The sequence below is a fragment of the Nanorana parkeri genome, unplaced genomic scaffold (genome assembly GCF_000935625.1).
Source record: "Nanorana parkeri isolate BGI_ZX_2015 unplaced genomic scaffold, ASM93562v1 scaffold290, whole genome shotgun sequence".
NCBI classification, from domain to species: Eukaryota; Metazoa; Chordata; class Amphibia; order Anura; family Dicroglossidae; genus Nanorana; species Nanorana parkeri.
This window is the reverse complement of record NW_017306558.1, coordinates 837,489-864,750: the sequence shown is the minus strand read 5'-3', so window position 1 is coordinate 864,750 and position 27,262 is coordinate 837,489. Positions and strand designations below refer to the sequence as shown.

The window sequence follows — 27,262 nt, the reverse complement described above, 5'->3', positions numbered from 1 at the left end:
GGCTGTGCTGGAAACAACGGTCAGCGCAGCTCTAATGCATATGCTATGAATCGGGCCTAAAGCAGGTGATAGTTGTCAGTGATGGGGACAGGTACAGACAATGCATACACCTTCCAATGGTTTCAGCAGAAGGAAAGGCAACCAACAACAATCATTCTAGTTTTCTGCTTTTGGAGATAAGCTTATCTGCATGTTAGTAGCTCATCCTGATTCAGCAACTTCAGATAAAACTGTAGAAGCTGAACTCCAGCGAAAAAAGTTTTCTATGTTTGGATAGGGAGAAGGATAGTGTCCGTGGTGGGAAGATTCCTTGTAGCCACTATACAATTCTAGTTCTCTGCTCAGCTTTTATCTTGGTGACAACACTGTAAAACAACTTGGTGCTGAGATTACTGTAATATAGGGGAAGAGGCACTTGGTTCTGTGACTCCACTGGCCACATGCAGACTCCCACTCTAGGTTCTGGCCTAACTTTGGTTCTTGGCACCTCCTATTAACATTAAAGTTAACAAGGTAAGCTACAAACTGCATTACTTCGGCAAAAATAACTTTATTCATACATGAGAACAAGACATGAGGAAAAGTCAACCAATGGAGACATCTGTTCTGGGGACAAATGTCCTTCTATTACTTTGGGAGACTTTGTCTAATGTCCTGTTGTGTTTTTTGGACAGGAAGTAAAGGGACATTTCCCAATAGTAAACAGACAGTAAGAAAAATAACCTGACAGTGGTTTTAACCCATCCCTACCCAAAACTAAAAAAACATTTTGGGAATTATACACTTTATCTGCAGAGTCACAGCTATGATTGGGTCCCTGTAAGGGGGGCTAAGGGAAGCTAAACAGATTACAGGGGAAGATGAGTTTGGAATGACTATGCCACTTGTCTAAAAACAAAAGTGTTTTTGAGGAATGTGGTGTGTGCTTCATTAAGTCTTTAAGGGATCTGATCATGGCAGATTTTCTACTCAAGTACTACTAAAGAGCGATAAGATTTATTGTGCTAGCTATTGAGTAATTCATTAGCTGCTCAGAATTCCCAGTGTTAGAATGCATATGACAGTAATCAATAATGAACTTCTCACTGACTCAATGTCACAAAACTGTAGTCTTAATTTACAAAACAGAGAATTCAAACATTCAAACACTCTCTGTGCTTCTTCACAAAGGACTGTGTTCATGTATATATGTGAAGAAACTCATCTGTTATCACAGGAGATGAACATTACACCATGCACACTGCAGAGGTTAAGTTACAGCAGTGTAAAGTCTGCCTGCAGACCACAGCATCTTCGACTGGTGCTAGTTACATGCATTCATTTAGAGGAGTCTATAAATAATGAACAGCCAAGTCAAGCAGCTAAACGATATGAAACACAGCCACCACAGCCTTGCAATTATTACTAAAAGCCATGACAATGACACATGTAAGACACAGCTCAGTGTTTCAAAGACTTTCCATTGCAGCTGCGTTAAAAAGATAAATCATCCATTTCCTTTTGATCAATGGTTTCCAATGTGATGTGCATTGGTGACTTGAAAAAGCGTAACAAAATGTCAAAGCTGCAAGCACATGCAATTAGCCTGCTCCAAAGCTTAGTGGATGTGCTATAGAAATAGTTAGGGATGAATTTCTGAATAGCCAACACAGACTGTGTCATTAGGTGACAGGGCTGTTAGTTGCACAAAACTTCCCACAAATGCTCTTGCTTACACATATCTATGCATAATGAGGGAGTCACACATCTTCCTATTATGTTAATGAACTCTTGATATTGTTTCACCAAATCATTGTCTCTACTCTTAAGCTGGTCGTACGCTATGCACTTGATTCCCCCAGCCATGCTAAACAGTGTGGATGGAGAATCCCCCCGGTTGGGCTATTGTATTCTGACAGCTGACTGGCTACATTCATTGTTTGGCAGAGAATTTTCAGACTGGCTTTTTCAACCAAAGTCGACACACTATGCACTTAATTTCCCCCATCCATACTAAACAGTATGGATGGAAGAATCCCTTGTGGCGGGCTATTGTATTCTGACACCTAATTGGCTGCAGTCACTTTCAGCTGAGACCAGGTCCATCGACAAAAGTTGACTGAAAAATCGACTTTTATTGAATGGAGTGGTGCTGATGGGGCCACACAATGGTCGAATTTGAGCAGTGTACTGTATGGCTAGGTTTACCTATGTTGCAGTCTTTGGACCTTTTGTGTGCTGAACATTAATAACAGGAGGCAATGAGATACATGTAGACTTGTACCAGTAATGTGCATCACATTTTGTTCCTGCACTGTATCTCTAATGCTGGCCATATACATGGAAATATTCAGGTCATATTACCACTTTCAGCCAGCCTTCACTCACAACGGATTAATACAACTACCACCAACTGCTTTATTTTTTCATGGTTAGGATACAAACTCGAAATAGATTGCCTTGATTCATTCTATTATGTTTGCAATTAAAGGCTGCTAGAAATTGCATGAAAACGCCTATGTGGATGGCCGGCATAATGTTTTAGAGAAAGAACCAGGGACAACGAATGGTTGTCATGCATTTTGTGGCAAATAAATGAGATAAAGCTTTTATATGATTCAATGGCTTCATTTTCCAACTGCAATACACAAGGCTTTTAAACTGTGACCTCTAGAGTCATGCTCTTGTCCAGCCTATAAGAATCAAAGAATTAACGTAACACTTCATAAAACGAGAACTGTCCATAGCACTATTCAAATTGTGTTATGAAGTGTTAGGTGAGCGTAGCACTCTCAGCAGCAGCTGTGTCTTGTCCTTTGTGGCATAACCTTTGCTATAATATGCCTGTGCTTTATAAAGCTGTCATGGGGTTCGGATACTTCACAGACTTTCAGACTATAAAACAATGATCAAAATAATGGTATAGAGACTCCAAGTCTGATTGACTTTCAAGGGGAAGTTAGATCTAAGGCTTCCCATGCATAACTTCTAAATGAAAAAGAAACATCTGTAGGAGCCTTCAGGGTTTTTCAGTCAGTGCAAGTCTATTAACTATTTACAACATTAACAGCTTTTAACTGGAACACTTTGCAGTGTGGCCCAAAAAGAAAAAGATTAATTCCAATACACACCAATACATATTTACAAACTGGTGTCATAAAACTTTTCTGCATGCTAATTTTCTCCGTGTGAGACATATATTCACTAATTCATCAATATATTGGGGCCTATTCACAAAGCTGCCGAAGGATCTAACAGCAGCTTTGGCTGATCCTTCAGCTAGCTTCGGCCCAGGATTCACTATAGCCCGTACAGCTCCCGAAGTCGGCCGAGTGGCTCAGTCGAGCCGAAAGCATATGCTTCGGCTCGACTGAGCCGAGGTGAAAGCTGAAGCATTTCACTGCTGCTCCGGCCACTTGCACAGACAGATCAGCGTCCCTGGTTACCAGGTAACCAGGGACACTGATCTCCAGGCAGCTCAACTCTCCCGGATGCCCTGGGAGTCTCCCGCTATTAGATAGCGGCTCCCGGCCGCCCGGGAGAGAAACACAGAGCATCAGAATAATAAAAAAAATCACCATAGGAATGCATAGCTAGATTCCTATTGGCTATTTCAATTTGCACTAGCCAATACCAAACTAGCTATTGCACCCGGCCACTACTGCTGTCAATCAGCAGAGGGGACCTGAAGTTCTCCATCAGGTCCCCTCTAGTGATTGACAGCAGCAGAGGGCAGGTGCAATAGCTAGTTTGCTATTGGCTATTGCAAAGTGAAATAGCCAATAGGAATCTAGCTATGCATTCCTATGGTGATTTTTTTTTATTCTGACGGCAGCAGAGCTGCCCAATCGTTTTCTAGTTAATTTTTTACTACTTTTATAACTGTTTTTCTATTCTGCTCGGTACCATAGAGGCATTCCGCTATCCACTCACTGCTGTTCGGCATCTATGAGAATAGGCCGAACAGCAGCGAGTAGCCTGCTGGAGGTTCGGCTTAGCCGATCCAAATGTTGTATCGGCTGAGTCAAATTCCTTCTGCACCGAAGCTGCACGAAGCAAGCCGATGTACGGCTGATATCAGCCGTACCAGCCTGAATTGAATAGCCGAACAGCGTTCGGCTCACTTCACTTCGGGTCGTTTATTCACTCGGCTGCCTACGGCAGCTTAGTGAATAGACCCCTTTGTATGAAGACTAAAGAAGGGACTTAATGGATCTCGAAATCTTGCATCTTTAATAGCTACAAGTCAGCCAATAAAGGACCCAATGTTTCTGCATCAATCAATGGCTAACACAGAACAAAACTCTACTACTGCTAGTTCCTCAATGATAAATTATTGGAAAGAATCATTAAATAGCAGCACTAATGTAAGGAATCTTGTGCTGCATGTTTGATGACCTTTGTCCGGATATATCAACCAACATGTATTCAGAAAATCCTACTGATATATTAAGACAATACTGAATATGAAAACAACCAGAAGCAAAAATGTCACAGAATTTCAGCCTTGGGCAAGAGCAGGTATATTACCATCTCGGTGCATATTCTGCCATTTGCCAGCAGCACTGTCTTTACTAGATGCATATAATATTGTGTATCGGGTGACAGATGAATACATATCCTCAGGGGGTTTCCAAGAGACCAAAGCCGTGTTTTCCTCAATCAATGTCACCTTCACACCTACTGGTGGACTTCTGGGGGCTGTGTTAAGACAGAAATATTCAAGGGCATTATTAGCAAAGCAAAGAGGAAGACAATATTAATCTGAATTTTTCATCACAGTATATCCATTTACTGAACAGATGAAAGTGTTTCGCAGCAGCTATTGATTTAACAGTCATTTTCCACAGGTCATAGTACTATGAGATAATAGGTTTGATTTACTAAAGGCAAATAGTCTATTCGTTTTGCATGGGACTTTTCCCTTAGCTTAGTAAATGAGGTTTTATTGCATGTACTTGGGTATTCTTCACAAATTAATTTTCACTTAATTCTCTAAGCTAAGGAAAACATTCTCCTGCAAAGTGAAAAGCCTATTTGCCTTTAGTAAATCCAACCCAATGTATAGTATGCCGTTTACACTGGATATATTAGTATTTAGAGCACCCGGGTTACATTTACATGTTTCCTGTAGTGATCCATATGCAGACATGTTTTACCTTCACTTAAGAGTGATGAATTCCAAGACTTTAAAAATAATGACCTTGATATGTTACAAAGTTTATATAGATTTTAAAGTGTACGTGTAACCAAAACGTCTTTTTAGCTTTGGCTAGAGTGAGGCAGTGCTATTACCTATGTAACGTTTTTATTGCTGTGTACCCCGCAGGAGAGGTTTGCCCTCTCTCTATGTCTCAATGACCATCAACAAGACAAAGTAACCGGAAATCCAAACTTTACAGTCCCTCACTTTGTAGAGGATTGTTGAGACAGAAGTGGGGAGGAAATCTGCTCATAGGGGCACAGCACAAAATGTACTGAAAGATGTTTTAAACCTTCCCTATGCTATCCAAAACTACAGAAAAAAATATGTTTGGCTGGGAGAACACTTGAAAGTGTTCTTATTTCATGCATCTCTGTATCAACTTTTTTTTTATTATAGATGAATTAGCTTACAGCATCTCTCTACCAGAGAATCATCATTTACAGTCCACATGATTCCAATTATAAGCAGAGATCCAGCAGTAAATCACTTTCATCTCTGCTTTCTATACACCGTTCACTAAATACCTGATGACCTAAAAGAAAGCAAATCAATGCTTTCTCCACATTCAGCTAATAGCATACATGACATAAATAATACATGTAGGGTTATATCATCATATTAAAATGATATGTTTCAGCTTTTACTTACATAGGCTACACAAAGCACCTATCTGTGTAAGTGTATTAGAATTCAAAGCTACAGGGCATGAATCATAGTTATGAATACATCAAATATAAAAGTATCACACTCGCCTACAAATGTGTCAACATGCTGATCAACACATCACACAAAGCCATATGGTCCGCACTAACGTTCACAATAACTGCTCTGAGTCTATGCTGCAGCCCGTTTTACAGGACCTGAGGGACTATTAGCATTCAATACACTGTAAAAGTAAATGGCTTTGATAATTCTTACCTTCTGGGAGCGTGGAATGGTAAACCACAGGGCTCCAGGGACTCGACAACTGGTCCACGTGCAGCCGTACAGCAAATTCATACTTGGTATTCGATTCGAGGTCCTGAACTAAAATATGAGGTTCCGTCCTGCAGAGATACATATAACACGATCCAGAGCTTTGTAATCAGATGTCATGCAAGGAATTACATTGTCAGGCTCAGCTTGGATTGAAAAATGAATACAGATTTACAATGCTAAAACAGTACTGTCTATAACTGATGATTCAGAGGGCCCTACATAGGGACACATTTATATTTGCTGTCACAATCAAATAATTTATTAGATTTGTGAATCACATTCTGCAGTTCAGGCCGCAGTCACTGAAATGTAACAACATTTGGTAATAACTGCCCTGCAACAATGTTTTCTGTGCTATTCATTTTTTATAAAGTGGCGAATATCATACTCGCTGCATATTCAACCAAGGTCTTTTCCTAGCAAATGCACCATTGTGAAGTCTCACATCTGATACTGAAGGACAAGGACTGTAGAAAATTAGCACACTGTGGTGATGTCACCCAAGTACCCCAATATTTCTGCACTGATAATGCTATGCTGTTCATTTGTATGTGATGCTCTTCAGAAATTCAAAATGCTTTAGACGGCACTGCTCACTTGCTGTTGTTTCTGGTATTGGGTGGATTCAGGAGAACACATTTCTAGGCAGACGTCATTTTATATTTCACCCTGTTAGGATCAGATACTCTCATGCATTCAGAACTCGGGCAGACCAAATGTATTTTGCACCTTCATAATTCAAGGTTTAGATATATTGCTTATAGTAGATGTCTGGTAATGATAACTAAGTCTAAGCGTACAAAACAAAGCCTTATGTAACCGACATCACCGATGAAGCCGATTCCTTTATAAGCAATCCATGTAGAAATATTAAATGTAAATATTTCAAGCCAAAACACCAATATTCCAATCGGCTGAACAGTGACTGCAGCCATTCAGCTGCAACCACTGTTTGCGTATTCTGACAGCAACACACCTGCCACAGTCAGATTACAATAGCCCAGTGGGGCTTTGTTTAGCGTAGAGCATTTCTTCTTTTTCAACCCACAGTGGTGTATAAAGCCGGATATATAAAACAAAAAAAGCATGGAAAGCGCTCCACTGTAGTATGGTCAACTATCTTGGTCGTTGGTATATTCGGGGATGGTGTGCATAAACTCTTCAACAAACCGGGAGAGGAACCCGGTAATTCACATTCACAAAAAGGAAGAGTGCAACAACCTGAGTAGATACTTATTGGGTATAGCATAACACTTGTTCAATAGATAAATGCTGCCCAGTCTGCTGTGACTGGCTGGGTCATGAGGGTTAAAAAGTATGTGTATAACTTACGGTTAAGCTGTCACAGGGGAGCAAACAGTGTCTCTGCATGCATATGACAAAGATGGATATACTGCCAATTAGGAAGTCCAGGGGATTCCCAGGGTATCTCCAGCCCGCGTCCTCGGCTGGCCTGGCCGAGCCGCGGCACTTGGAGGAAGGAGGGGGAAGGAGGATCTTGCCCGGCAATGTGCTGTGTATCTGTGCGGCGTATGTCGCAAGGGTGGAACGGTCAGACACAGTGGGTGCGTGTATAAAGCCGGATATACACGCTTATATTTTCTTTGTTCAATCTATAAAACATAGCAGATTCCTTCATCAATTGTTCACTTCAGAATACCCAAACCAAGCTAACAGTTGATTAATTGCCAGCTCAATTTCACCGAGAATTTTCCGACAGTCTCCTTCAATCAGCTGATGGAGGGATGCTAGGCAGAAGGGTGCAGACAGCGGCACCCACTGTGCAAATCTGCACCATGTATACTCGGTTTAAGTGTATGGCTACCTTAAGCCTGCTATTGCTCATTATTCCAGTGGGTTTGTTCAAGGGTGAAAATATCCATGAAGTTTCTTAAAGAAAGCTCTATAGAAAAACAAAGTTGCATTAGAGTGTTGTACATACGTTTGGAGGTAGAGTACTAATGACGCATTCTGTAGGCCGACAGGATTGCAACGCACAGTATAGTTGATGAACTGGCCAGAGGAGAATGCTGGTCGTCCCCAATAAAGGTAGATAGAAGATGAGCTATTGGCCTTCGCATACAGATGATGAGGTGGTGGAGGAGGTGGAACCATGTGATCTGGGACAGCTGTATTACAGGAGAGAAGAACAGTCATACTTTTACAATTACTGAAGCTCCTACAGCTCTTAATGTTTTGCTGAAGATTATGACCTCTAAGCCAGGAAACATATACAATTTATTTTGGACCAGATTACAGGTGTAAAGCTGAACTTCAGGAACAAAACATTTACGGGTCTATTCACTAAAGGGTGAAGAGTTTGGAGAAGGCAGGAAGGAGAAGTGAACAATCTAGGACAACATAGCTGAACTGGAATGTGAGCTGAATTGGAGAATTTTTCCAAATCAGCTATGTTGTCCTAGATCAGGGGTGACCATTAGGTAGATCGCAAAGCGAACACTGGTAGATCGCGATCGGCTCACTGACCTGTGTCCTGTCCTTCCGCGGCTGAATGTGTCAGATGCTGCAGACGGGAAGGAGAGAGGAGAGGAGACTTGGGAAGCTGCTGCAGTGTAGGTAAGAAAAGACAGGCAGGAGAGAGACAGCAGAGAAAGTGAGAGAAGAGACAGCAGAGAGAGAGAAGAGAGAGACAGCAAAGAAAGTGAGAGAAGAGACAGCAGAGAGTGAGAAGAGAAAACAGATAGAAACAGGGGAGAGAGAGAGAGGAGAGAGCGTGAGGAGAGAGAGAAGAGACGGTTGGTTCACGCCACAAAGTCTGCGTTCCAGAGTGTTTGGCCTCTAGAACACATTGGAACGCAAGCCGGCCGGCTCCCTACATTAAGGGGCGGGAGGGGGCGTGACGGTGCATTAAAGTCAATGGCACCGCAGCCACACACCCCGCCCTAAGCGTGATCGCCCGCACCCGGAACGCAGGCACATTAATGCCTGCGTTCCACTCTAGTGCGATCTTCAAAAATAGTGGATGCAACACTAATCTGCCTGTATTCCGGGTTCGGGCGATTGCGGTGCCATTTACTTCAATGCACTGTCCCGCCCCCTCCCACCCCTGAATGCAGGTGTTTTGTCGTTGGTAGATCTCATTGAGCTCGTCATTTGAAAAGTAGATCTCCAGATGAAAAATTGTGGGCGCCCCAGTCCTAGATTGTTCACTTCTCCTGCCTTCTCCAAACTCTTTACCCTTTTGTGAATAACCCTGTTCATTTCAATATATTCCTCCAGGGCCACAAAGGATATAAATCCACTCCCCCCCCACTACAGGCTGCCTGCAGAAAACTACAGGAGGGGGCGGATGCAAGACCAGTCACCCTGCACAAGAAGAGAGAGCAGCAGTGACCGGTCTTTTTTACATGAAGCTCCTACACAAAGGCAAACTTTCACACTGCACAGATCTGAAAGAAATACACAAAATACACCAAGATTCCAGGAAGAATAGACATGCCCCTTGTATTAAGACAACATCTGTTTATCTCCAAGGTCAGCTTTAACACTGACTGTTTTTCCTAAGATGAAAGAATACCTGTACAGATTTCTAAGCAGACATATCTAAATGAATAGACAATATGTAAGCTATTTGATAAATGTACAGACCTGTAAATTAATGCTTTAATCCTGTATAATGTGCTCGGCATTTGATTTTTTATTGATTCCCCCATTCCTATGCTACTGCCAGTCACTTGGAATAGAGAAGGCAGTGCTGAAAGTAGGCCTATGTCATTATGCCAGAGAGTATGCCCTGACACAATACTACAACTCCTACAGTGCTTTTCTTCCTTGTGTTTGACTGACAAGCACAAGTCTTTTACGTGGCTGAGGTCAGAGCTCCCCATCAGACCGCGCTGTTATTTTGTAATAAACAGAAGGCAACAGATTGTTCACAATGTGAACAATGCCCAGTGCATAGGATGCAGTGAATTGTTCCTCATAAGAACGAGAGGGGGAGCGAGGGAGATATTAGTCACACCAAGTATTGACATCCTGCAAAAGGGAGACCGCATGGAGCAGACCGCACACAGCATCATGGGATTTGTATCCTGGATGAGACACATATATTATTTCCATCTCCTTTACAGGCTGCTAGAACTGGGAAAGGGTTAAAATGGCATCCACCCACATTCAGCCACTTTCGGAAGGTAACCACTTTTGCAATCTTGCTCAGATGGGTCAGGTAAATACAAGTACAGCGATACAAGTAAAACGATTGTTCAGGGTGCTCCTAGGAAACCTCACCGCTATTTACAATGATTAAACTGATAGTTGGCAAATACATGAAAAAACATTCTGTATAAAACCAATGCGGCAATAGCAAGCTTAACAATAATGGCAACTGCAACAATCAATTTATAACTACCTTAAAATAAAGCCGGACATACACAATTATATTTTCTTCGTTCAACCTGCGGGCTGAACAAAGAAAATATAACAGATTCCTCCATCAACGCTTACGAGCATGGATGGATGAATCCCCCTGCTGCTTCTTTTGTATTCTGCCAACTGCTGTCAGAATACCCGATTGGCTGCTGGCTCTGTTTGGCCAAGAATTTTCCAACTGGCTCTCTCGATCAGCTGATCGAAGGGATGCCGGCTGAAAGGGTGCCGATAGTGGGAATTTGGGCTGGTACTTGATTACATTTGCACCATGTATAGCCTACTAAAGGTGAGGACAGAAGGGCTTTTCACAGAACAAACAATATAACAATTTCCCAGCACACTTACCAGCTAGCCAGGAGGCAGTGTAGCTTCCACATATTTTGTTGGGCAGTGTTATTTGTTTTTTTCCTGGCTAGCTGGTAAGTGTACTGGGAAATTTATATTTGTTCTGTGAAAAGCCCTTCCTTACACCTTACAGGTTATAAACTGATTTGTGCGGTTGTCTTATTTGTTTTGCTGGATTTGGTGTGGGGACACACAAGGGGCTTCAGCTGCCATTGTGATGTGCTGGGCTTTTGGTGTGATCCTTTGCCTGTAAGGAGGAATGGGCTAACTCCAGTCATACCTACCCTTCATTTATCTATTGCTATATATGATACAAGATGGGGGCTCTCATTGAGTAAAGTTAGGATCGCGCTACATCAGTGGTTCTCAACCTTTCTAGGGCCGGGACCCCTTGGCAACATTTGCCAAGTTGTGGTGACCCCCAATGGAGCGCTGGACTCCATAATTAGTAAGGTACTGGACTTTGGACTAAACATAGAAGCACACTCACAAGAATACAAGCCCCTGCAGCCCCTGCTACCTGCTTGCCTGCTCTGTCTCCATGCAGTCTTCTCAGCCCCAGCACTGCTTAGACGCCCACCTCCTGCAGAGCTCGCATTGTATGGGAGGCAGGAAGACAGCAGCGGCTGTGAATAGAAAAGCCCTGCTGTACACACTCCCCGGCCACTAGATGTCGCTGCAGCGGCCATGGAGTGTGTATAGCGGCACTTTTATATTCACAGCCTCTGCTGTCCTCCCGTTGACTGACACTGACACTGCTGTGCTAGGAGGAGGCTGAGGAGCCTCTCACCTAGCACAGCAGAAATGGATGCTGCGACCCTCTCAACAGTGAGTTGCGACCCACTTTTGGGTTGCGGCCCACAGGTTGAGGACCGCTGCGCTACATAGAGATAGTGCGGCTTCCGCATAGTTTGCAAATGCTCTGCAACTAAAACCTCTGTTTTTACCACAAATTGTTACACAGTGTCATTTTTTTCTTTCACAGGCTAGCTGGTAAGTGTGCTGGGAATTTTTTCTCTTATGTTACTGGCTAGACTGTGAGGATTCAGTTGTCAACATTGATGGGATGAGAAAGAACCTCAGGTTTATTGCTGCATGTGTCCCTGTTACCAAGATTCACTCTCTCTAATTATCCTGATCCCCAATGTCACCTGGACGGAATGTGAGGGGTAAATCCAAAATTTTGAGTTGTCACCACAACAGGGGTGGAGGGGAAATCTTCTAACGTGGACACATGTTTCCATGACAACTGTCTAAGAGGGGATTTCCTCTTACATTGGAAAGATATCCTCTCACTTCCTTTTGAGTCTACAGGATAGGAAATTAAGGGAAATATAACTCTAATGAAACACAGATAGCAAAAAAAAAACAAAAAAACCCTTAGAGCAGTTTTAACTCTACTGTAAAATGGGGAAAAAAAGTTTTGGCTTTAGATGTATAGATTTTTTTATAATAAAGCAAGGATGATCTAATGAGCAGAAGGTAACAGTGTAATACAGACTCTGGTATTTATATCACTTTTCAGATCAAAGAATAAAACTTAATTTTACTTACAGACACAAACAGGAGTGCTGACAGTTTGATCAGCTTGATAGCCTTCATCCAAATTGTTATAAGCAAGTAACCTTACGTGATATTTTCCTCTGGGATCTAATAACGAGAGAACACATATAGACAACTCAGTAAAATCTGCTTTCAAACATAAGTCATGCAATACGGTAAAGTATTAAAGCATTAGTCCACCCAGGAATGATTATTTCAGTTCCATGAGAAGCTGTGTGGGCTGAGATAATCACTCCTATAACAGCAAAAGCTTCCTCACATATTCTTTACTTTTTCCCCATCCACCTTGAAGTTTTAGGTGTTCCTCCCTACCTAGGCGTGTTCCCTCTCCTCCTGCATAATCCATAAAATCAACTACAAATTCATCTGGGAGGGTGTGACCATATCATAGAAGCTATGGAAAAGAGAGAATACAAAGAGTGCCTGATCTATGTGAACGACTGTCTGTGTGATCATACAGTGCCAGTGGAGAGAAGGTTGCTGACGGTTGGCTTGTGCCAGGAGTGGATAGATTAACACTGTAGAAGCTATGGCAAGCCTGAGATCTCCTGTAAAGAAACCTAGCCAGTTGAGAGCCCAATACATACAAGTCCCCACTCAATGGCACTGAAATATAAATTTTAAATGGACTGACCCTTTAAATTCAAAGTACAAGTCAAAGCAAAAATTTTCAAAATCCATCACATAGGCTGACTAAACATATTTTCATAATTTTCCAGCAACGTGACCATTTTTGTCCATGTAAACAGTAGGGCTGCAACAACTAATCGACATAATCGATTATAATCGATTATTGAAAAAGTTGTCAACACACTCGGGTAATTTTGACCTATTAACCTAGTCGTTTTTGGACTTGGAAGAAGACTGGAGCATCTGGAGAAAATATGTACAAATCACCAGAGATTTTATCCCTGGGAAGGGAACCTGAGACCTTGATGCTTTAAGCAAAGACTAACAGCACTAACCTAGCTAGTGTATTGCCTACACAATCCTTGTTGTTTCCTCAAATCAATGCAAGCATTCTGTAACTGTACCTTATTAGATCTATTGATGAACATTTTGTGTATTCTGTGTCTATCTACATTTTATATAGTATATTTCTATTTCAAGTAAAACCTTATCTGAATATATCCAATAATACAAATGTAAAGAATATGAATTGGATTAAAAAAAACAAGTATATTAGCCAATATCCTACAGCAATCATACATAATGATGCTTCACTATAATTGAATCAGTTAATTCAATGTGAATGAAGTAATTCCTGTACATGATCCTGTGTTGATAGTACCTAAAAATGTCAGGAACAAACTTTTGCCACTTTGTTTTCCTGGTGCTAAAAAATATGAGTGCATTACTCATGTGAATGAGCTAAAAATTACTTGAAAGTATGCTGCAAAACAAAGTCAGGAGCTCCAGCGTAGAAGGAAGAGGGTGATCTGCAACCCGTAAATATCAAGTGTTCACATGAACATGGAGAATGGAGTCCACTTGCTCAGTTCTGAGGTCTACATCATGTTACAAAGTAATGCACCTTGACACTCTCTGCCAAAGAGCTGCTAAAGTAATTCCTTGCTTATAGGTTTCAGCTGAGTGAGCCATCATTACCAGAGGTTTAGTCATGGTATATCTGAGATGCAAAGATACGAAAAGTCTTAGTTATCCAAAGCCCCATGCGTATACATCATTGATAGAAAGCTGTAAACGGTTCACTTCTTGGCTTTCTGGACTTTGCACTCAACAAGCAGCTCACTTCAAATTAAGGGTGACAGCTCAAGGTAATTGGACAGAATACCAAATGCCACACTTTTAAAAAATAATATTCCCTCAAGTGAATAATAGTCACTGGACACAAAATGACAACTATGATTAATATTACCAACAAAGGAACTCAGAATTGTTATCCTCTAATGTATTAATTGGCTAACAACCACCCTGAAAACACATCACAAATATGCCAAAATACAATACATTAAATATGACAATTATGTACTGAAATAGACACTCTTTTTTCAGCATTTAATGACTTACTCATTTCTTAGCACACAATTAAATAAAGCGGTCAATGGATGGATACTTGCAAGCCACAAACATTCCTTCCAGGATCAGGAAACATCCCCTGTCCTTAGCAATCTTAGACACAGCATGTAGAAGCATCCACGATTGAGGCAATGGGGTTGTTATACTAAGGGCAGGTTCACACCATTTTCCAGACCAGATCTGGTCCAGAAAATGGTGTGAACCTGCCGCAGTTCCAGTGCATTCCAGACCAGACAAAATGAGACATGCAGTATGTTTCTGGTCTGGTCTGGTACGGACTGTGCTGGGGTGAACAGAGGCCTGAAATAGCATAGGGATACATTAAGATGCATTTTGGTCAGGTCTGGAGATGATCTGGATGTGGTGTGAATGGGCGGAGTAGACACTGGGATTGATTTACTTGTAAAGGTTTTTCACTTGTGTATTCAAAAGGACCCCATGTTCCCTCTATTTTATCACAACCTCTTTTCACTTTCTAAAGTGTATATTCAATTTGCAAACTGAAAGTAAATATGGAAAACTTGTACTCACTTTGAACATTCAGTCATGTGCAGGGGGAAGAAAACCTAATGTTTGCTAGCACATGATTGGGTAATCTGAGTGAACACAGTTCACCTTACTGACCAACATTCATGTTGCTAAGTTGACAGCTTCTACTCCTTTAGTACATGAACTCAAATGTTTATGTAGAAAAGTGAATGTTCACTTAGTAATTATGGTGAAGCTATGTTCACTCATATATCCAATTATGTGCAAAGGAAATAAAAAAAAAAAAGAACGAAATTTTACTTGCACAGGATTGGATGATTAAAATGTACACAATTTCAGCTTATTAACAAAGCTAAAGCTGGCCATACGCTGTTATATTCTTTATATCCAGCCAATGAGCCAAACAGCATAGATAGCGGATTGTCTGCTGTCGATGTTTGCCAAAAAATTTTCCATCCAGCTCCTTCAATTTTCTGATCGAAAGATGCCGGAAGGAAGGGTGCTGACAGGCCACCCACTGTGCAAATTCTTGTACACAATTCATACAGCGTTCTATTGGCAGCTTACAATTCTGAACTCTACTTCAATGTGTTTCAGAGTACTAAAAGCAGGAAGCTTCAGGTAAAAAATTAAAAAAACGAAGCTCCCATCCACACTTGCAAAATGTTTCTTGTTTATGTGCGTTTTTTGTATGTCGCGCATAGGGCAGCCCATGTATTTTAGTGGACTGCTCCACGTGTGGCAAAGCTCATGAACTTTTTTGGAGCTTCAAGCTTTTTTTTTTTAATTGACAATTTTTATTGAGGTTTTATACAAAGAAAGAAGACATCTGTATTAGCCACAAAATTGGTTGACTGTCCATAGAAAAATAAAAGATTCCGTATACAATGGGTAAACAACTTCATTATAAAACAGGAGGTTCCCAATTTACATCATTACAATCCCATATTACTAGGTTAAGCCAATATACATTGTAAAGTATGGTATCTTTAGTAGCAGTTCATCATTTACGGAGTTCTATATCCATCAGACGTCTTAACCTTATATAAGGGAAAGAGGAAAAAAAAGAATAAAATTATGAAACAAGAAGAGAGAAAAAAGAAATTGTAAAAGACCATCTTCCAGGGTAGCTACCCAAATGGGTGGAATGTACCAGGACTTCCCCCAGGTAAATTCAATCTGCACCATTCCATTTTTAATTAGTCATTGTCCAAGCCACGACCACCAGCCTGTACTCACACCTCAGCTAGTGCTCTCCTCCTGGGAAAGCCATTGTAAAGTTTGGTATCTTTAGTAGCAGTTCACCATTTACGGAGTTCTATATCCATCAGACGTCTTAACCTTATATAAGGGAAAGAGGAAAAAAAAGAATAAAGTGATGAAAGAAGAAGAGAGAATAAGAAATTGTAAAAGACCATCTTCCAGGGTAGCTACCCAAATGGGTGGAATGTACCAGGACTTCCCCCAGGTAACTTCAATCTGCACCGTTCCATTTTTAATTAGTCACTGTCCAAGCCACGACCCCCAGCCTGTACCCACACCTCAGCTAGTGCTCTCTTCCTGGGAAAGCCATGCTCCCCACACTTTCCCATGAGCGTTGAGAGTGTTATTGAGCCGTCCCGTCAAATATTCCATAACCTGAACATCTTTAATTCGGGCATATAGTACAAGTCTAGATGGGGGGATCTTCCGTTTTCATTGTAGTGGTATGAGACAGCAAGCCGCTATTAGGACATGCATCACCAATCTGCCATTCGCCCTCGAAAAGGCGGGGAAACATCAAACCTAGCAAATAGTGTATAGGAGAAAAGGAAAGAGTTTGTCCAATTACCTGTTCTAGTGTAAGCTTAACGATTTCCCAGAAGGGCTGTATATCTGGGCAGAATATATGAAACAGGGTACCTCTACATGACGCCGCGACCCACTGCAGAGGGTGTCGCGACCCACTTTTGGGTCGCGACCCACGAGTTGAGAACCACTGGTCTAGCACAATCACATCTCCAGCAATTTGGGGATAACGTTGGATTAAAAGAATGCAGAAAGTCAGGCGTGTGGTACCAGTGATACATTATTTTGCATTGGTTTTCTCTCAAGCAATTTTTTACTAATATGGCTATTTACAAAAGGGTCAAGAGTTTGGAGAAGACAGGAGAAGTGAACAATCTAGGCCAAAATAGCTGATTTGGAAAAATTCTCCAATTCAGCTGACTTTCCAGTTCAGCTATGTTGTCCTAGATTGTTCATTTCTCCTGTCTTCTCCAAACTACTCACCCTTTTGTGAATAACCCTATAAGTGTTTCTTGCATGTCTTGTTACATTTTTGGTGCCAATGACAAGGAATGGGGGCGTAATGCACTATCTGTCTTCGTTCTTTTTTCCCCCTAATTGTCTATCTACCACATGAATGCAAAGCTTGCTCCTCTTCTTTTCATCCAGTATAAGAACATGATGCATCTCCTGATATTTAACTACAGCAGGCCTTTCAGATGCTGAGTGCTGCAAGTCAGCCACATATCTGTCTAAACCCTTTAAAAAAAAGACTACACATGACTGGTCTGCATTTATTATGCTTAATTTTCTCAATGCTAATTACAGAACGAAAGGACTTACTAACAGGTAGAAACCTATTTTCCCTGTACTGTTTCCATGAATCAGCACCACTGAGACACAGATGCATACAAGCAAATACTTTCATGCATGGCTCAAAGACTTCATGTGCAGCATCTTCTAGCCAAGCTAAGTATACACTGCAAAGAACTTGACATAATTATCAGGATTGCCCAAAATAATCTTGAATCTCTCCCTATGGGGATCATAAATGAGAGCAGAAACCTATGAATGTCAACAGTAAAGAGTTCCTCCTTCCACTTCAAGAACTAGTTATTTAGTTGGTATTCTAGCCAGGGATATTAGAAAGGAACAGAAGGAAGGCAATATGTATTCTTAGGGCCCCTCAGGCAAGTTCCTACCACCAGATGTCACTGCTCACTTCTGAATACTAACAAGGAATCTTATGTATTCAACAACGATGAGATGTTTTTGATAGCAACTTGAGAAGAGATAGTGTCAATAATTCATAGCACTACAAAGGCACTTAACCTTGCTGAGTAGGTAGTTAATCCTGTTAATGGGTGTCAATAAATCTTTCTTATTAAGCTGACAAATGTTACTTGGTAAAACTATTAATAAAACAATGGCATCAATGTATTTTGAGCTAGCCTTATGTATCACAGGTTCCATTATCAGGACTATATACAAAACAGACTTGCAATTTATAGCCCTACAGCTTGCCTGCTGTTTCATCTTGGGGAAAACAGGGGATACTCTATCTGGATCACCTCAACCTTTGATTGGACCAGAATAATAATTTTTCACTCCAGTCTGGGGATGTTTACACTTTATATGGCTTCATCGCTTTAAAAACCTGGAGTGCCTTGGGATAAATGAGTGCAGATTCATAAATAATCATATAACCAATACATAATTCATATTTTCTTTACATCCCTCCATGTTTCTTGGAAAAAAGCAGACACCTTTTTTTGTGGAACAATCTATAACTAGATACATTCCCAAGCAGCCAGATCTTACTTTAGAATCTTTCATAATGACTCTTGTTTGATACATAAAGAAGACAAATACAATAACTATGGCTATGAAGTGGATTGCTAATTAATCATCCTTCAACTGCGCTTCTTCACCTTGTAATTTAAGCCAAGCTATGAACACACATTTTCTATCAACTTGCCACATAGCTGCTAAAGCTATTATTTTGCCTGGAGCTTAGAAGGAATCGAGCATGTTAGAGCGTTGCTTACAGCTGTTAATACAAATGGAAACAGAACCACTGATCTTGCTCACAATATTCTTTGAATTTTTAAAAGATGTGCACAATGTAATGGAGCAAACTATTGTTCCTTTGCAATACTAATCAAGGCATTCAGGTCTAAATATTGACAGGCATAACATGCTTCAAAAGACAGGACTTATCTCCTTCCTGTAAAGCAGCATTGTCAACCTATTATTACTTGAGCGAGTGCTGCAACCACAGAACCAACAGAATATTTCTAAAAAGCCTTTCCTGATGCTCATTAAAATGAATGACTGGACAATCACTTTAAAATATATAGCACGTCTTTAAATGAAAAAGAAAATAATAACACAAATGTACCAAGTCACCAAGATGAAAAAAAAAATCTAATCTTTTCAGTGAAAGAGAAGTTGAAGAGTTGAATTGAGGTGTGAAGGTTCAACGTATGGTGTGTTCAAATGTACATTTTTTACAAGCTCTTTTGTGTTGTAAGATTTTGTATACCCTACTAAAGCATTGTTCTCCAAGAGTCCGGCTGGGAAGCTCATTGGTCCTGATTTCTAGGGTGAGTGCACTGCCCTCAAGACCAACCTCTCAACACAATACCGTCTGCATCATCATTCAGCCAAAGGGCTAGCACTATGGACCAGAGTGACATCTGGGTCAAGACCTTTGCCATAAAATCTGGGGTTGGCCAAAGTGTGCTTGAAGCAATTGATGTTAGGCTAACACAAAGAAATACAGAAGAAAATATATATATATAAAAACATATATATAACTAACATGTTAGATCCACACACTCAGCCATACTTTTTCCCCGAATATAATAGACCAGTCTACAGTATATATAATACGTAATAATATATACTCTATATATTATAGTGATGTGTAGTGCATGAGACATCTAAATGTGTAAAACACCGACCTCACCCTTGACCACTTTTATTATTAAAAAGTTGTGGTGCCTAGTTCTCTTTCAGAAATCCTTGAGCAGCAGATTTTGTAATCTGAGAAATCGTCTGAAAGCACTTAAATGCTACAAAATTGTGTATACAGGTTTACAAAATTGTGCATGTTTACAAAGATTTATGGGCTTGTTCACATCATGTCAATTGAGCTGCATGCTTCTACACATGTACAGTGTATACAATTGTTTTCTATGTCCCTGTTCACATCCTACATGTGCGATGGTGTGCAGCTCAAAGGGCATGGTGTGAACAAGCCCTGAGTGTCACATTCATTATCCAGCACAAAGGAAAATGTTTGTCCATAACAAGTAAAATAATCCTTAGCTGAGTAATGAGAACACTCCTTTCAATGCAGATGAAGCCAAGAGGAGAAATCTGCGCTTCCACTTCCTGCCGATTACTAGAAGCACAGGCAATTATCAAATGTTTCCTTGTTATTGATGGAGGACCTTCTGGTGTAAAAGCAGCAAGACAATAAAGGTTCAGTAAGTATATAACTATTTTGTGGCTTCGGTGAGGGTCAATTATCACACCTCTGGCTTGCACATTTAACCTCTAAGGCGCCAGAGGGGAAAAGCCACACATGACAGATCAATATATTTCTAAGTTTACCGGGCACGAAGTAAGTGTTGTGTCCATAGAGGCTGAACTAATAAATTGTGGATGCCTCAAGCACTATAAAAGACAAATACAAAGAAACCCCATGTATTGTTTCTCTGATTTAGTGGCATGATCCAACTCCCTGTTCACAGACAGTTCACTGCCAATATTTTATGGGAGGTCAAATTCAGGATAAAGATTTGATTTCTTTAAAGCCACAATTGTGGGTAATGTGGTTAATGCTGTCATCATGTTACATCACTCCGTAAGGATTATACAATTTGAAACACCAAGTAAACAAAAAAAGGAGCAGGAAAACTGTTTAGAGACCCCCAACAACACCATTCACATTATTCTGAATCCCCCGTGCAGGGCAATAAAAATAATATGTCTTCAGCATTGAGAACATTTACTCTGACAATGATAACACTGCTGTATGTATTTGGGATGAAACTAGAGCACCCAGGGACAGACAGATTAGAGCACGCATGGTGTGTCCCCTGCTGAAAATGAACCCAGGACCCCAGCATGGCACTGCAAGTCAACAATGATAATCACTGAGCTATTCTGCTAGTAAACTCACTTTATATACACAGAACTTACTGTGTGGTGCTGGGGTTCTGGAATCAGTTTCCAGAAGGGGAGCTATGCAGTCTGTGTGTCTCTGGATGCTCAATTTTTTTTCCTTTTGCTCAATGCTCTAGGTGTTAAATTCTTATCGATATGGGTACCACTGCTGATGTCATTTACGATATTCTGGCTTGTACCCCCTAAGGCTTCATTCACACTAGGTGCGATTACATGCTTTCATATGCATTTAAAAAGCTTTTCTAAACACATATATGCATCTAATGAATTCCAATGCGTATATTCACACCTTGCATCTAGATGCTTTTATCTGCAGTCAGTTTATCTGCGTTTTCAAAAAATAAAAGTCAGGTGCATCTAGGAATCAATTTGAACTTCTAAACACACCAAAACACATGTAAACGTGTTTGGATGCTAGGATTTGGTACCAGCTGCATCTAAATGCACGTAAACATGTGTAAACACATGCAAATGCTCAGCAACTAAAAGCAGAAACACAGCATTTACCCTAACAGATTTTCCTCTGCATATAGAGCACAGAAATGCAAGTGGCAAGTATGAATGAAGTCTAAGAGTGTCCTTGTCTGTAAAGTGTACCTGGAGGAAAACAGAATAATTCCCAGCTGAACTGTGTATGTTTGATCTGCCTTACAGACCAAAAGATGTTTATTTTCTTTCGTCAGTTTTCTAATCTAGACATCCCTATCACACACTGCAATGATCTGATCTCTAGGGCTGCAACTAACTAATCGATTCATTGATAATGATCGATAATGAGAATAGTTGTCAACTGGTTGGATCTCCTAGCTCTCTCCTCCACGCTGGGAAAAGAGCACAGCAAGCAGTGGGTGGGTGTAATAGCCAGCCTGCTATTGGCTATTGCAATTTGAAATGGCCAATAGCAGGCTAGCTATTGCACCAGCCCACTACCTGCTGTATTTACATTCAGCTGCCCTCTGCAGAATCTTGCCACTGGCAGCTGTCATTCCCTGGCTGAAGCTATTCAAGTGCCATGTGTTTACAATACAATTATTTAAAAACAAAAGTTATAAAAGTTGGGGAAAAAAGTCATTTTTGGTCTGACAAATTCTGCTGCGGGAGGTGCGTTGCAGCATCATTCATTTCAATGGCACCCCAAACGTGCCTCCCACCCACAGTGTGATCGCCCGAACTGGAACACACGGTACTCCGATGTTGTGTGCTCCAGTGTAATGTGATTGCAAAAAATTGTGCATTCAGCTTTATTCTGAAGTAAACTTTATGTTGTAACCCTGCATTTGTGTATTTTATTTTAAATTAAAGATGGTATTTATTTGTTTTTAATCTGAATAATCGAAAAAATAATCGGCCAACTAATCGATTATGAAAAAAATCATTAGTTGCAGCCCTACTGATCTCAGTATTCTCAACTGCGCTTAAAATACAGCTTGGTCAAGGACCGTCCTAGACTGATATTGGATAGTGAAAGAGCAGCAACATATTCATAAGGTTAACCCTCCCTTCTTATCAACTAGCTTTCTCTGTACTCTACAAAGTACTAAAATCTTTCTCTCCCAGTTTCAAGACAGACTGAGGTCCTACTTGTAAATCATCAACAAAATAGGATATATGCTTTGATATTGGCTGTACTACATTTGTGATTTCATATTACAGAGACTTATAATGATATTTTAAATTTTATTATACATGAGAAGAATGAGTTCCTGGTCTCCCCAGCCAGCTCACTTGAGAATTGTCATGTGGTCCATTGTATATACAGTATCTGAATAAAGAATGAGTATTTGCTTTATTAAATGGCACATGCAAGAGATGTGTGTCGTTAACCTGGTTCAGACATTCCAAAGAACACTTCCTTTTTGCAATATAATTGGCTTGTCACTAGACGTCCCCTATAATATGTATAAATGTGGTTGGACATTACGTTCTGTGCAGTTCTAAATAATCAGAACACAACATGGTAGTTTGTCCACCAATGTCACATTATGTGAGATGGCTGGGAAGTATTGGTGACAAAAACATACAGTTTGTAAGCTACAGAGGACGTACAGTATGTGCTCAACAAAGTGGAATTTGATTTTACACAATCAATTGTTGGCACAGAAGCATAATATAGGTAGGGTGACCAGAGTTTAAATGTATTATACATCAATAGGAGCCAAAATGTACATAAGAGTTCTCATTTATCCAGGTCATAGCTAGTATTAGTTTGTTATATTCAATGTTAAAGATGTTTCATAGCTTATCCAAGCCACATCTTCAATTCTATTGACTGTCAGGAAATATTGGGGTATTTTCCTAACACAGAGCTGAAGTGAAGTGAAACATCTTCAACATTAGAGAACAAAACCAGCTGAATGTGACTGACTACTACTAGCAACAAGAACCAAAGTAGATTTATACAGAGCAACGGTCATTATCAATAAATGTAATACTATAAAGAGTAAATGCTACACTAAGGTTACCCATACTTGACAAGGTTATAAATGAATAATGCCCAACTGAAGGCAAAATGTTTTACCCACCTTCTAATGCTGTGTTAGCAAAAAAAGAAAGTAGGAAATGGGAGACTGCGAGACAGACAGCAATTAAAGCCCGCCATCTTCTAAGCCTTCCCAATTTTACTAATAAAAACCATTGGATACATTCCCCATCACTTTCTGTCCCAGTGACACCCTGTCATCTGGAAATCTCCAGAAGTGGGACATAGACAACCATAAAAACCAGGCAGAGGTTCCTACTGAACCATTTTGGCTGGAGTCGAGCTATGAATCCATCTCAGAGTCACTTGTGATGATAAGACAAGGACTGGGCTTTTTATGGGTTGATTAGCTAGTGATGAGTTCTTCTGAGCTCATTATTGCATAAGAAGATTTTCCAGTATATTAGGAAATTTCTGTTACTGGATGATGATTTTACCTTTTCTTCAGAAAATTGAACAAATCTTTCAGTACACATGCACTCCATCCACATGGTGGATGAATCTATGTGTATGACATGGCAATGCAAGCAGGGACAGGCAGATGTCTTAACACCCATTGCATTTGGTGGCATGCCTGTCTATGGCCAGCCCAAGCTAGTTACTAACTTCTCCAGATACTCTTAACAGATGTTATTTGATGTGTAAACACCAGGCCTGTGGGCAGCCTTTGAAGCCTTGATCTGTATTACAGGTCTGCACAGCGGATCTTCTCTTAGCAGGACACCAATAAAAGTGTCTACCAAATACCATTCAATTAGCAGACAGATCATGGTTTCACAGCACTGGATCATCTAGACCTGAAGACTTTATCTGGGCAAGTGTCACACAAATAAACTTGCAAACAGGATTAATGCATATTTTCCCCTCTGAATAATAAAGATGAAACATAAATATTCCTATATCATATAAGCAATGAGCACTTGCATAAATTAATTGAAGACCACAGTGTGAAGTGAAAATGATTTATGGAATTTAGAGCTGCAAATGAGCAGTTTTACTAAGAACACTCAATCAACAATTCCTATGATGCAGAGTACTGGCACTGTAATTATAGGCTTGGAAAATGTACAGAATAATACAGAAACTGGAAAAAATTTCACCATAACCTGTAATTCTCAAATAATCAGTGACACATCACTTAGAGAACTCCATAAAAAGTCTACATATATGGACAGTTATTTATGTGTGCTCCAAATAAATTATATACTCCCTATAAATCTTTAATATCATACCACTGTTATTCTGTTCTGGTTAAAGTAGCACTAACTGTGATTTGTACATGTATTTTAAAATGTACATTGTGGAGTAGAACACACTTTACCTTTAAGGAGTTCAGTGTTTTTAAATTACTCTTGTACATTCAATGGAAACTCAGCTGTTGATCCTGCCAGTTTCTCAGTCAAGGTATCACTTCCTGCTTGAGAGTGACAACTCTGTAGGCTGCCTTTTCAAACTGTCACAGGGTTGTCTCCCCTTCAGTTGCCTGGACTGCAGTGCTGTGTCACCTCATAACGACTCAGCCTCCTCTGCCAACTGGAGGAAGGGACTAGACAAACCACAAGGGCGCCTGTTCAGCTTATTTTAAAGTGAACCTGTCAGCTATTTTAAAGACAGACATTACAAAGCATGTGCTGTTACCCCTAATGGTCAAAAAAATCATCCTCTGTGGGACTTTACTTTGTTACAAGGGGCCTGACTTTCCCTACTTTAGAGTTTGGGTCTGGCAATTGTCCCCTATCTATCTAATGAGAGTACCCTAGTGGCTCCCAAGGAACCATTTTATGACCATCATATGATGGCGTGGCACAGATTTTAATTTATATGTGTGAGAACTGGACAAGGTTTGTGGTACAAAAAACTGAAACAGAAAAACATTGAAATATGTGTGCAGTTCTCCTCCGTCCCTTTTGCTAGATAACATGACTTGCACCAAGCTGCATATCTGTATAAGGCATACTAACGATTTTACTATGGTTGGATTGTTTCCTGACAAATTGCCATCGTCTGGTATCCGCAGATACCATTAGTTCCTTCCTGTATTTTTTAATTGGAATTAATGCATAAGCCACTTGGTGTTGCCTAACATAGTGACCTCTACGGCTTTCATTTTTTTTTCTAGGTACTTCTGTCTTTCCATCTCTGTTATAATTCTGCTATGTAATTTAAATCTGTACCATTTCCTGCTCTATAGGCCTGCTGTCATCTTTGTTATATACAGTATACACAATATACTTTAAAACAAATTATATAAAAGTTTGTGTAAAATAAACACTTGGCTACCAGCTTCTGAAATATGTGCATGACATCTTGGAAATGTGACTTACTGACAAAGGAACAAGCCTCGCCGGCTCGCCGGGATGTTATATGGGCTCTATAAACCGCTCCACTATTAAGACTGCGTGTTTGAAAAGTAATCCTTTGTGGTGCTTTCTGCAGCCACAGAGAAGTTAAGTAACGTTCATCCTCATTCTTTTCTGCTTTTTTAATCATGTTGTCATTCTCCAGACCCAAAACCATGAAGAATGCCTATAAACAACTGTTGGGTAGATCTCACAGAAATAGGTACTAGGCTCCTGATAAACTGGGGATAATGTATGATAATTCTGTGATTTCCTGTGGTTTCTTAAGACAAGAGTCTTTTTCTTGAGGGGCATGACATTGGGGAGACAAATGCCACAGCAATTAGTTAATATTATAATTCTACGGCAGCTAAAGTAAATTCTCATCATCATTATGTTAAGCTCCAGTTTGTTCTCCATCGTTCCCATGTAACTCAAAGAATCGGGTCTTCTAAGACTCTTTTTCAGAATATGGTTTGCTTTCCAGGATCTCAATGGAGAGGCAGATGCTGCCATTACAGCAGCTTACACAGGTACAATCAGCAGCTGCCACTGCATTTTTAATTAACTGACCTTCCTGTGAGTATGTGGGAGAGTAATTGATCTTTCATTTCTTAGTTGTGCCCACTACCGTGTGAAGCAATTGTCCCTCTCTGCAAGTTTAAGTACATCAATATTATTGTGTGATAATAGAGACACATATGGGCAAGTTCTGGTAAGGGGTAGGACTCCATGGAACTAACATTTGCACAGTTTTTTTTTTCTAAAAATATTTTACAAAACAGAGCTGTCCGTTAAGTATACGCAAGTATGTATTCCTCCAGAACAATTTATTTTGTGTAATAAGAATATGTTACAATTCAAGCTCTAAATAGCAGTATTAAACTAGCCAAGCTATGACACAGTGAAGTTTTACAATCCAAATCTTTCTCTGTGGTTTTTAATATAAAATAATTGCTTTCGCTTATGTGTCCTCAGATGTGAGAACGCTCAATTCTTTGAGCTAGTTTCATGTAGCAATGGCATATACTGTAAGTTAAACTATCTTTTAATTATTTAGATGGATGTTTCTTATGCCTGTGCATTCCATTCTATCTGAAAACTTTAACTTCAAGAAAAAAGAGATTATATGCAAATAATATGCAAATCATCTCAAATCCTCTTTAACTTTCTATCCTACAGACAATTGAAGTCTCGTTCACACAGATTCCATGCACCTGTTTTATCTATGTTCCACTTTCACACCAAATGTTAATAGAAAATCAATTTTTTTTTAAAAACAAGAAATAAAAGCATACAATCATGAGAAAAACAGAAACAAATCACGATGCAAATGTACAAATCTAGATTAATATTTTTTTGTCTTTTTTGTATTGACACTGGCATATGTAAACTATGCCTCCATTTACAATTATATACAATGTGCCATTTCACAGGTATACAGGTTCAATGTTGTGGACGCATTTTGAAGTAGATGTAAACCATAACTGA

General features: G+C 40.1%; 1 protein-coding gene across 1 annotated transcript in view; it reads right to left on the bottom strand.

Moving 5' to 3' along the window:
* The window catches only part of PRTG (protogenin), a 120,489-nt gene that overhangs the window by 4,734 nt on the left and 88,493 nt on the right, over positions 1–27,262 (bottom strand). The window contains exons 12-15 of the mRNA XM_018557557.1: positions 12,452–12,547; positions 8,106–8,292; positions 6,104–6,231; positions 4,510–4,680 (exon numbers count right to left, since the gene is read on the bottom strand). Of these exons, the coding sequence (XP_018413059.1) occupies positions 4,510–4,680; positions 6,104–6,231; positions 8,106–8,292; positions 12,452–12,547 (582 nt within the window). The remainder of the gene's footprint in view (positions 1–4,509; positions 4,681–6,103; positions 6,232–8,105; positions 8,293–12,451; positions 12,548–27,262) is intronic.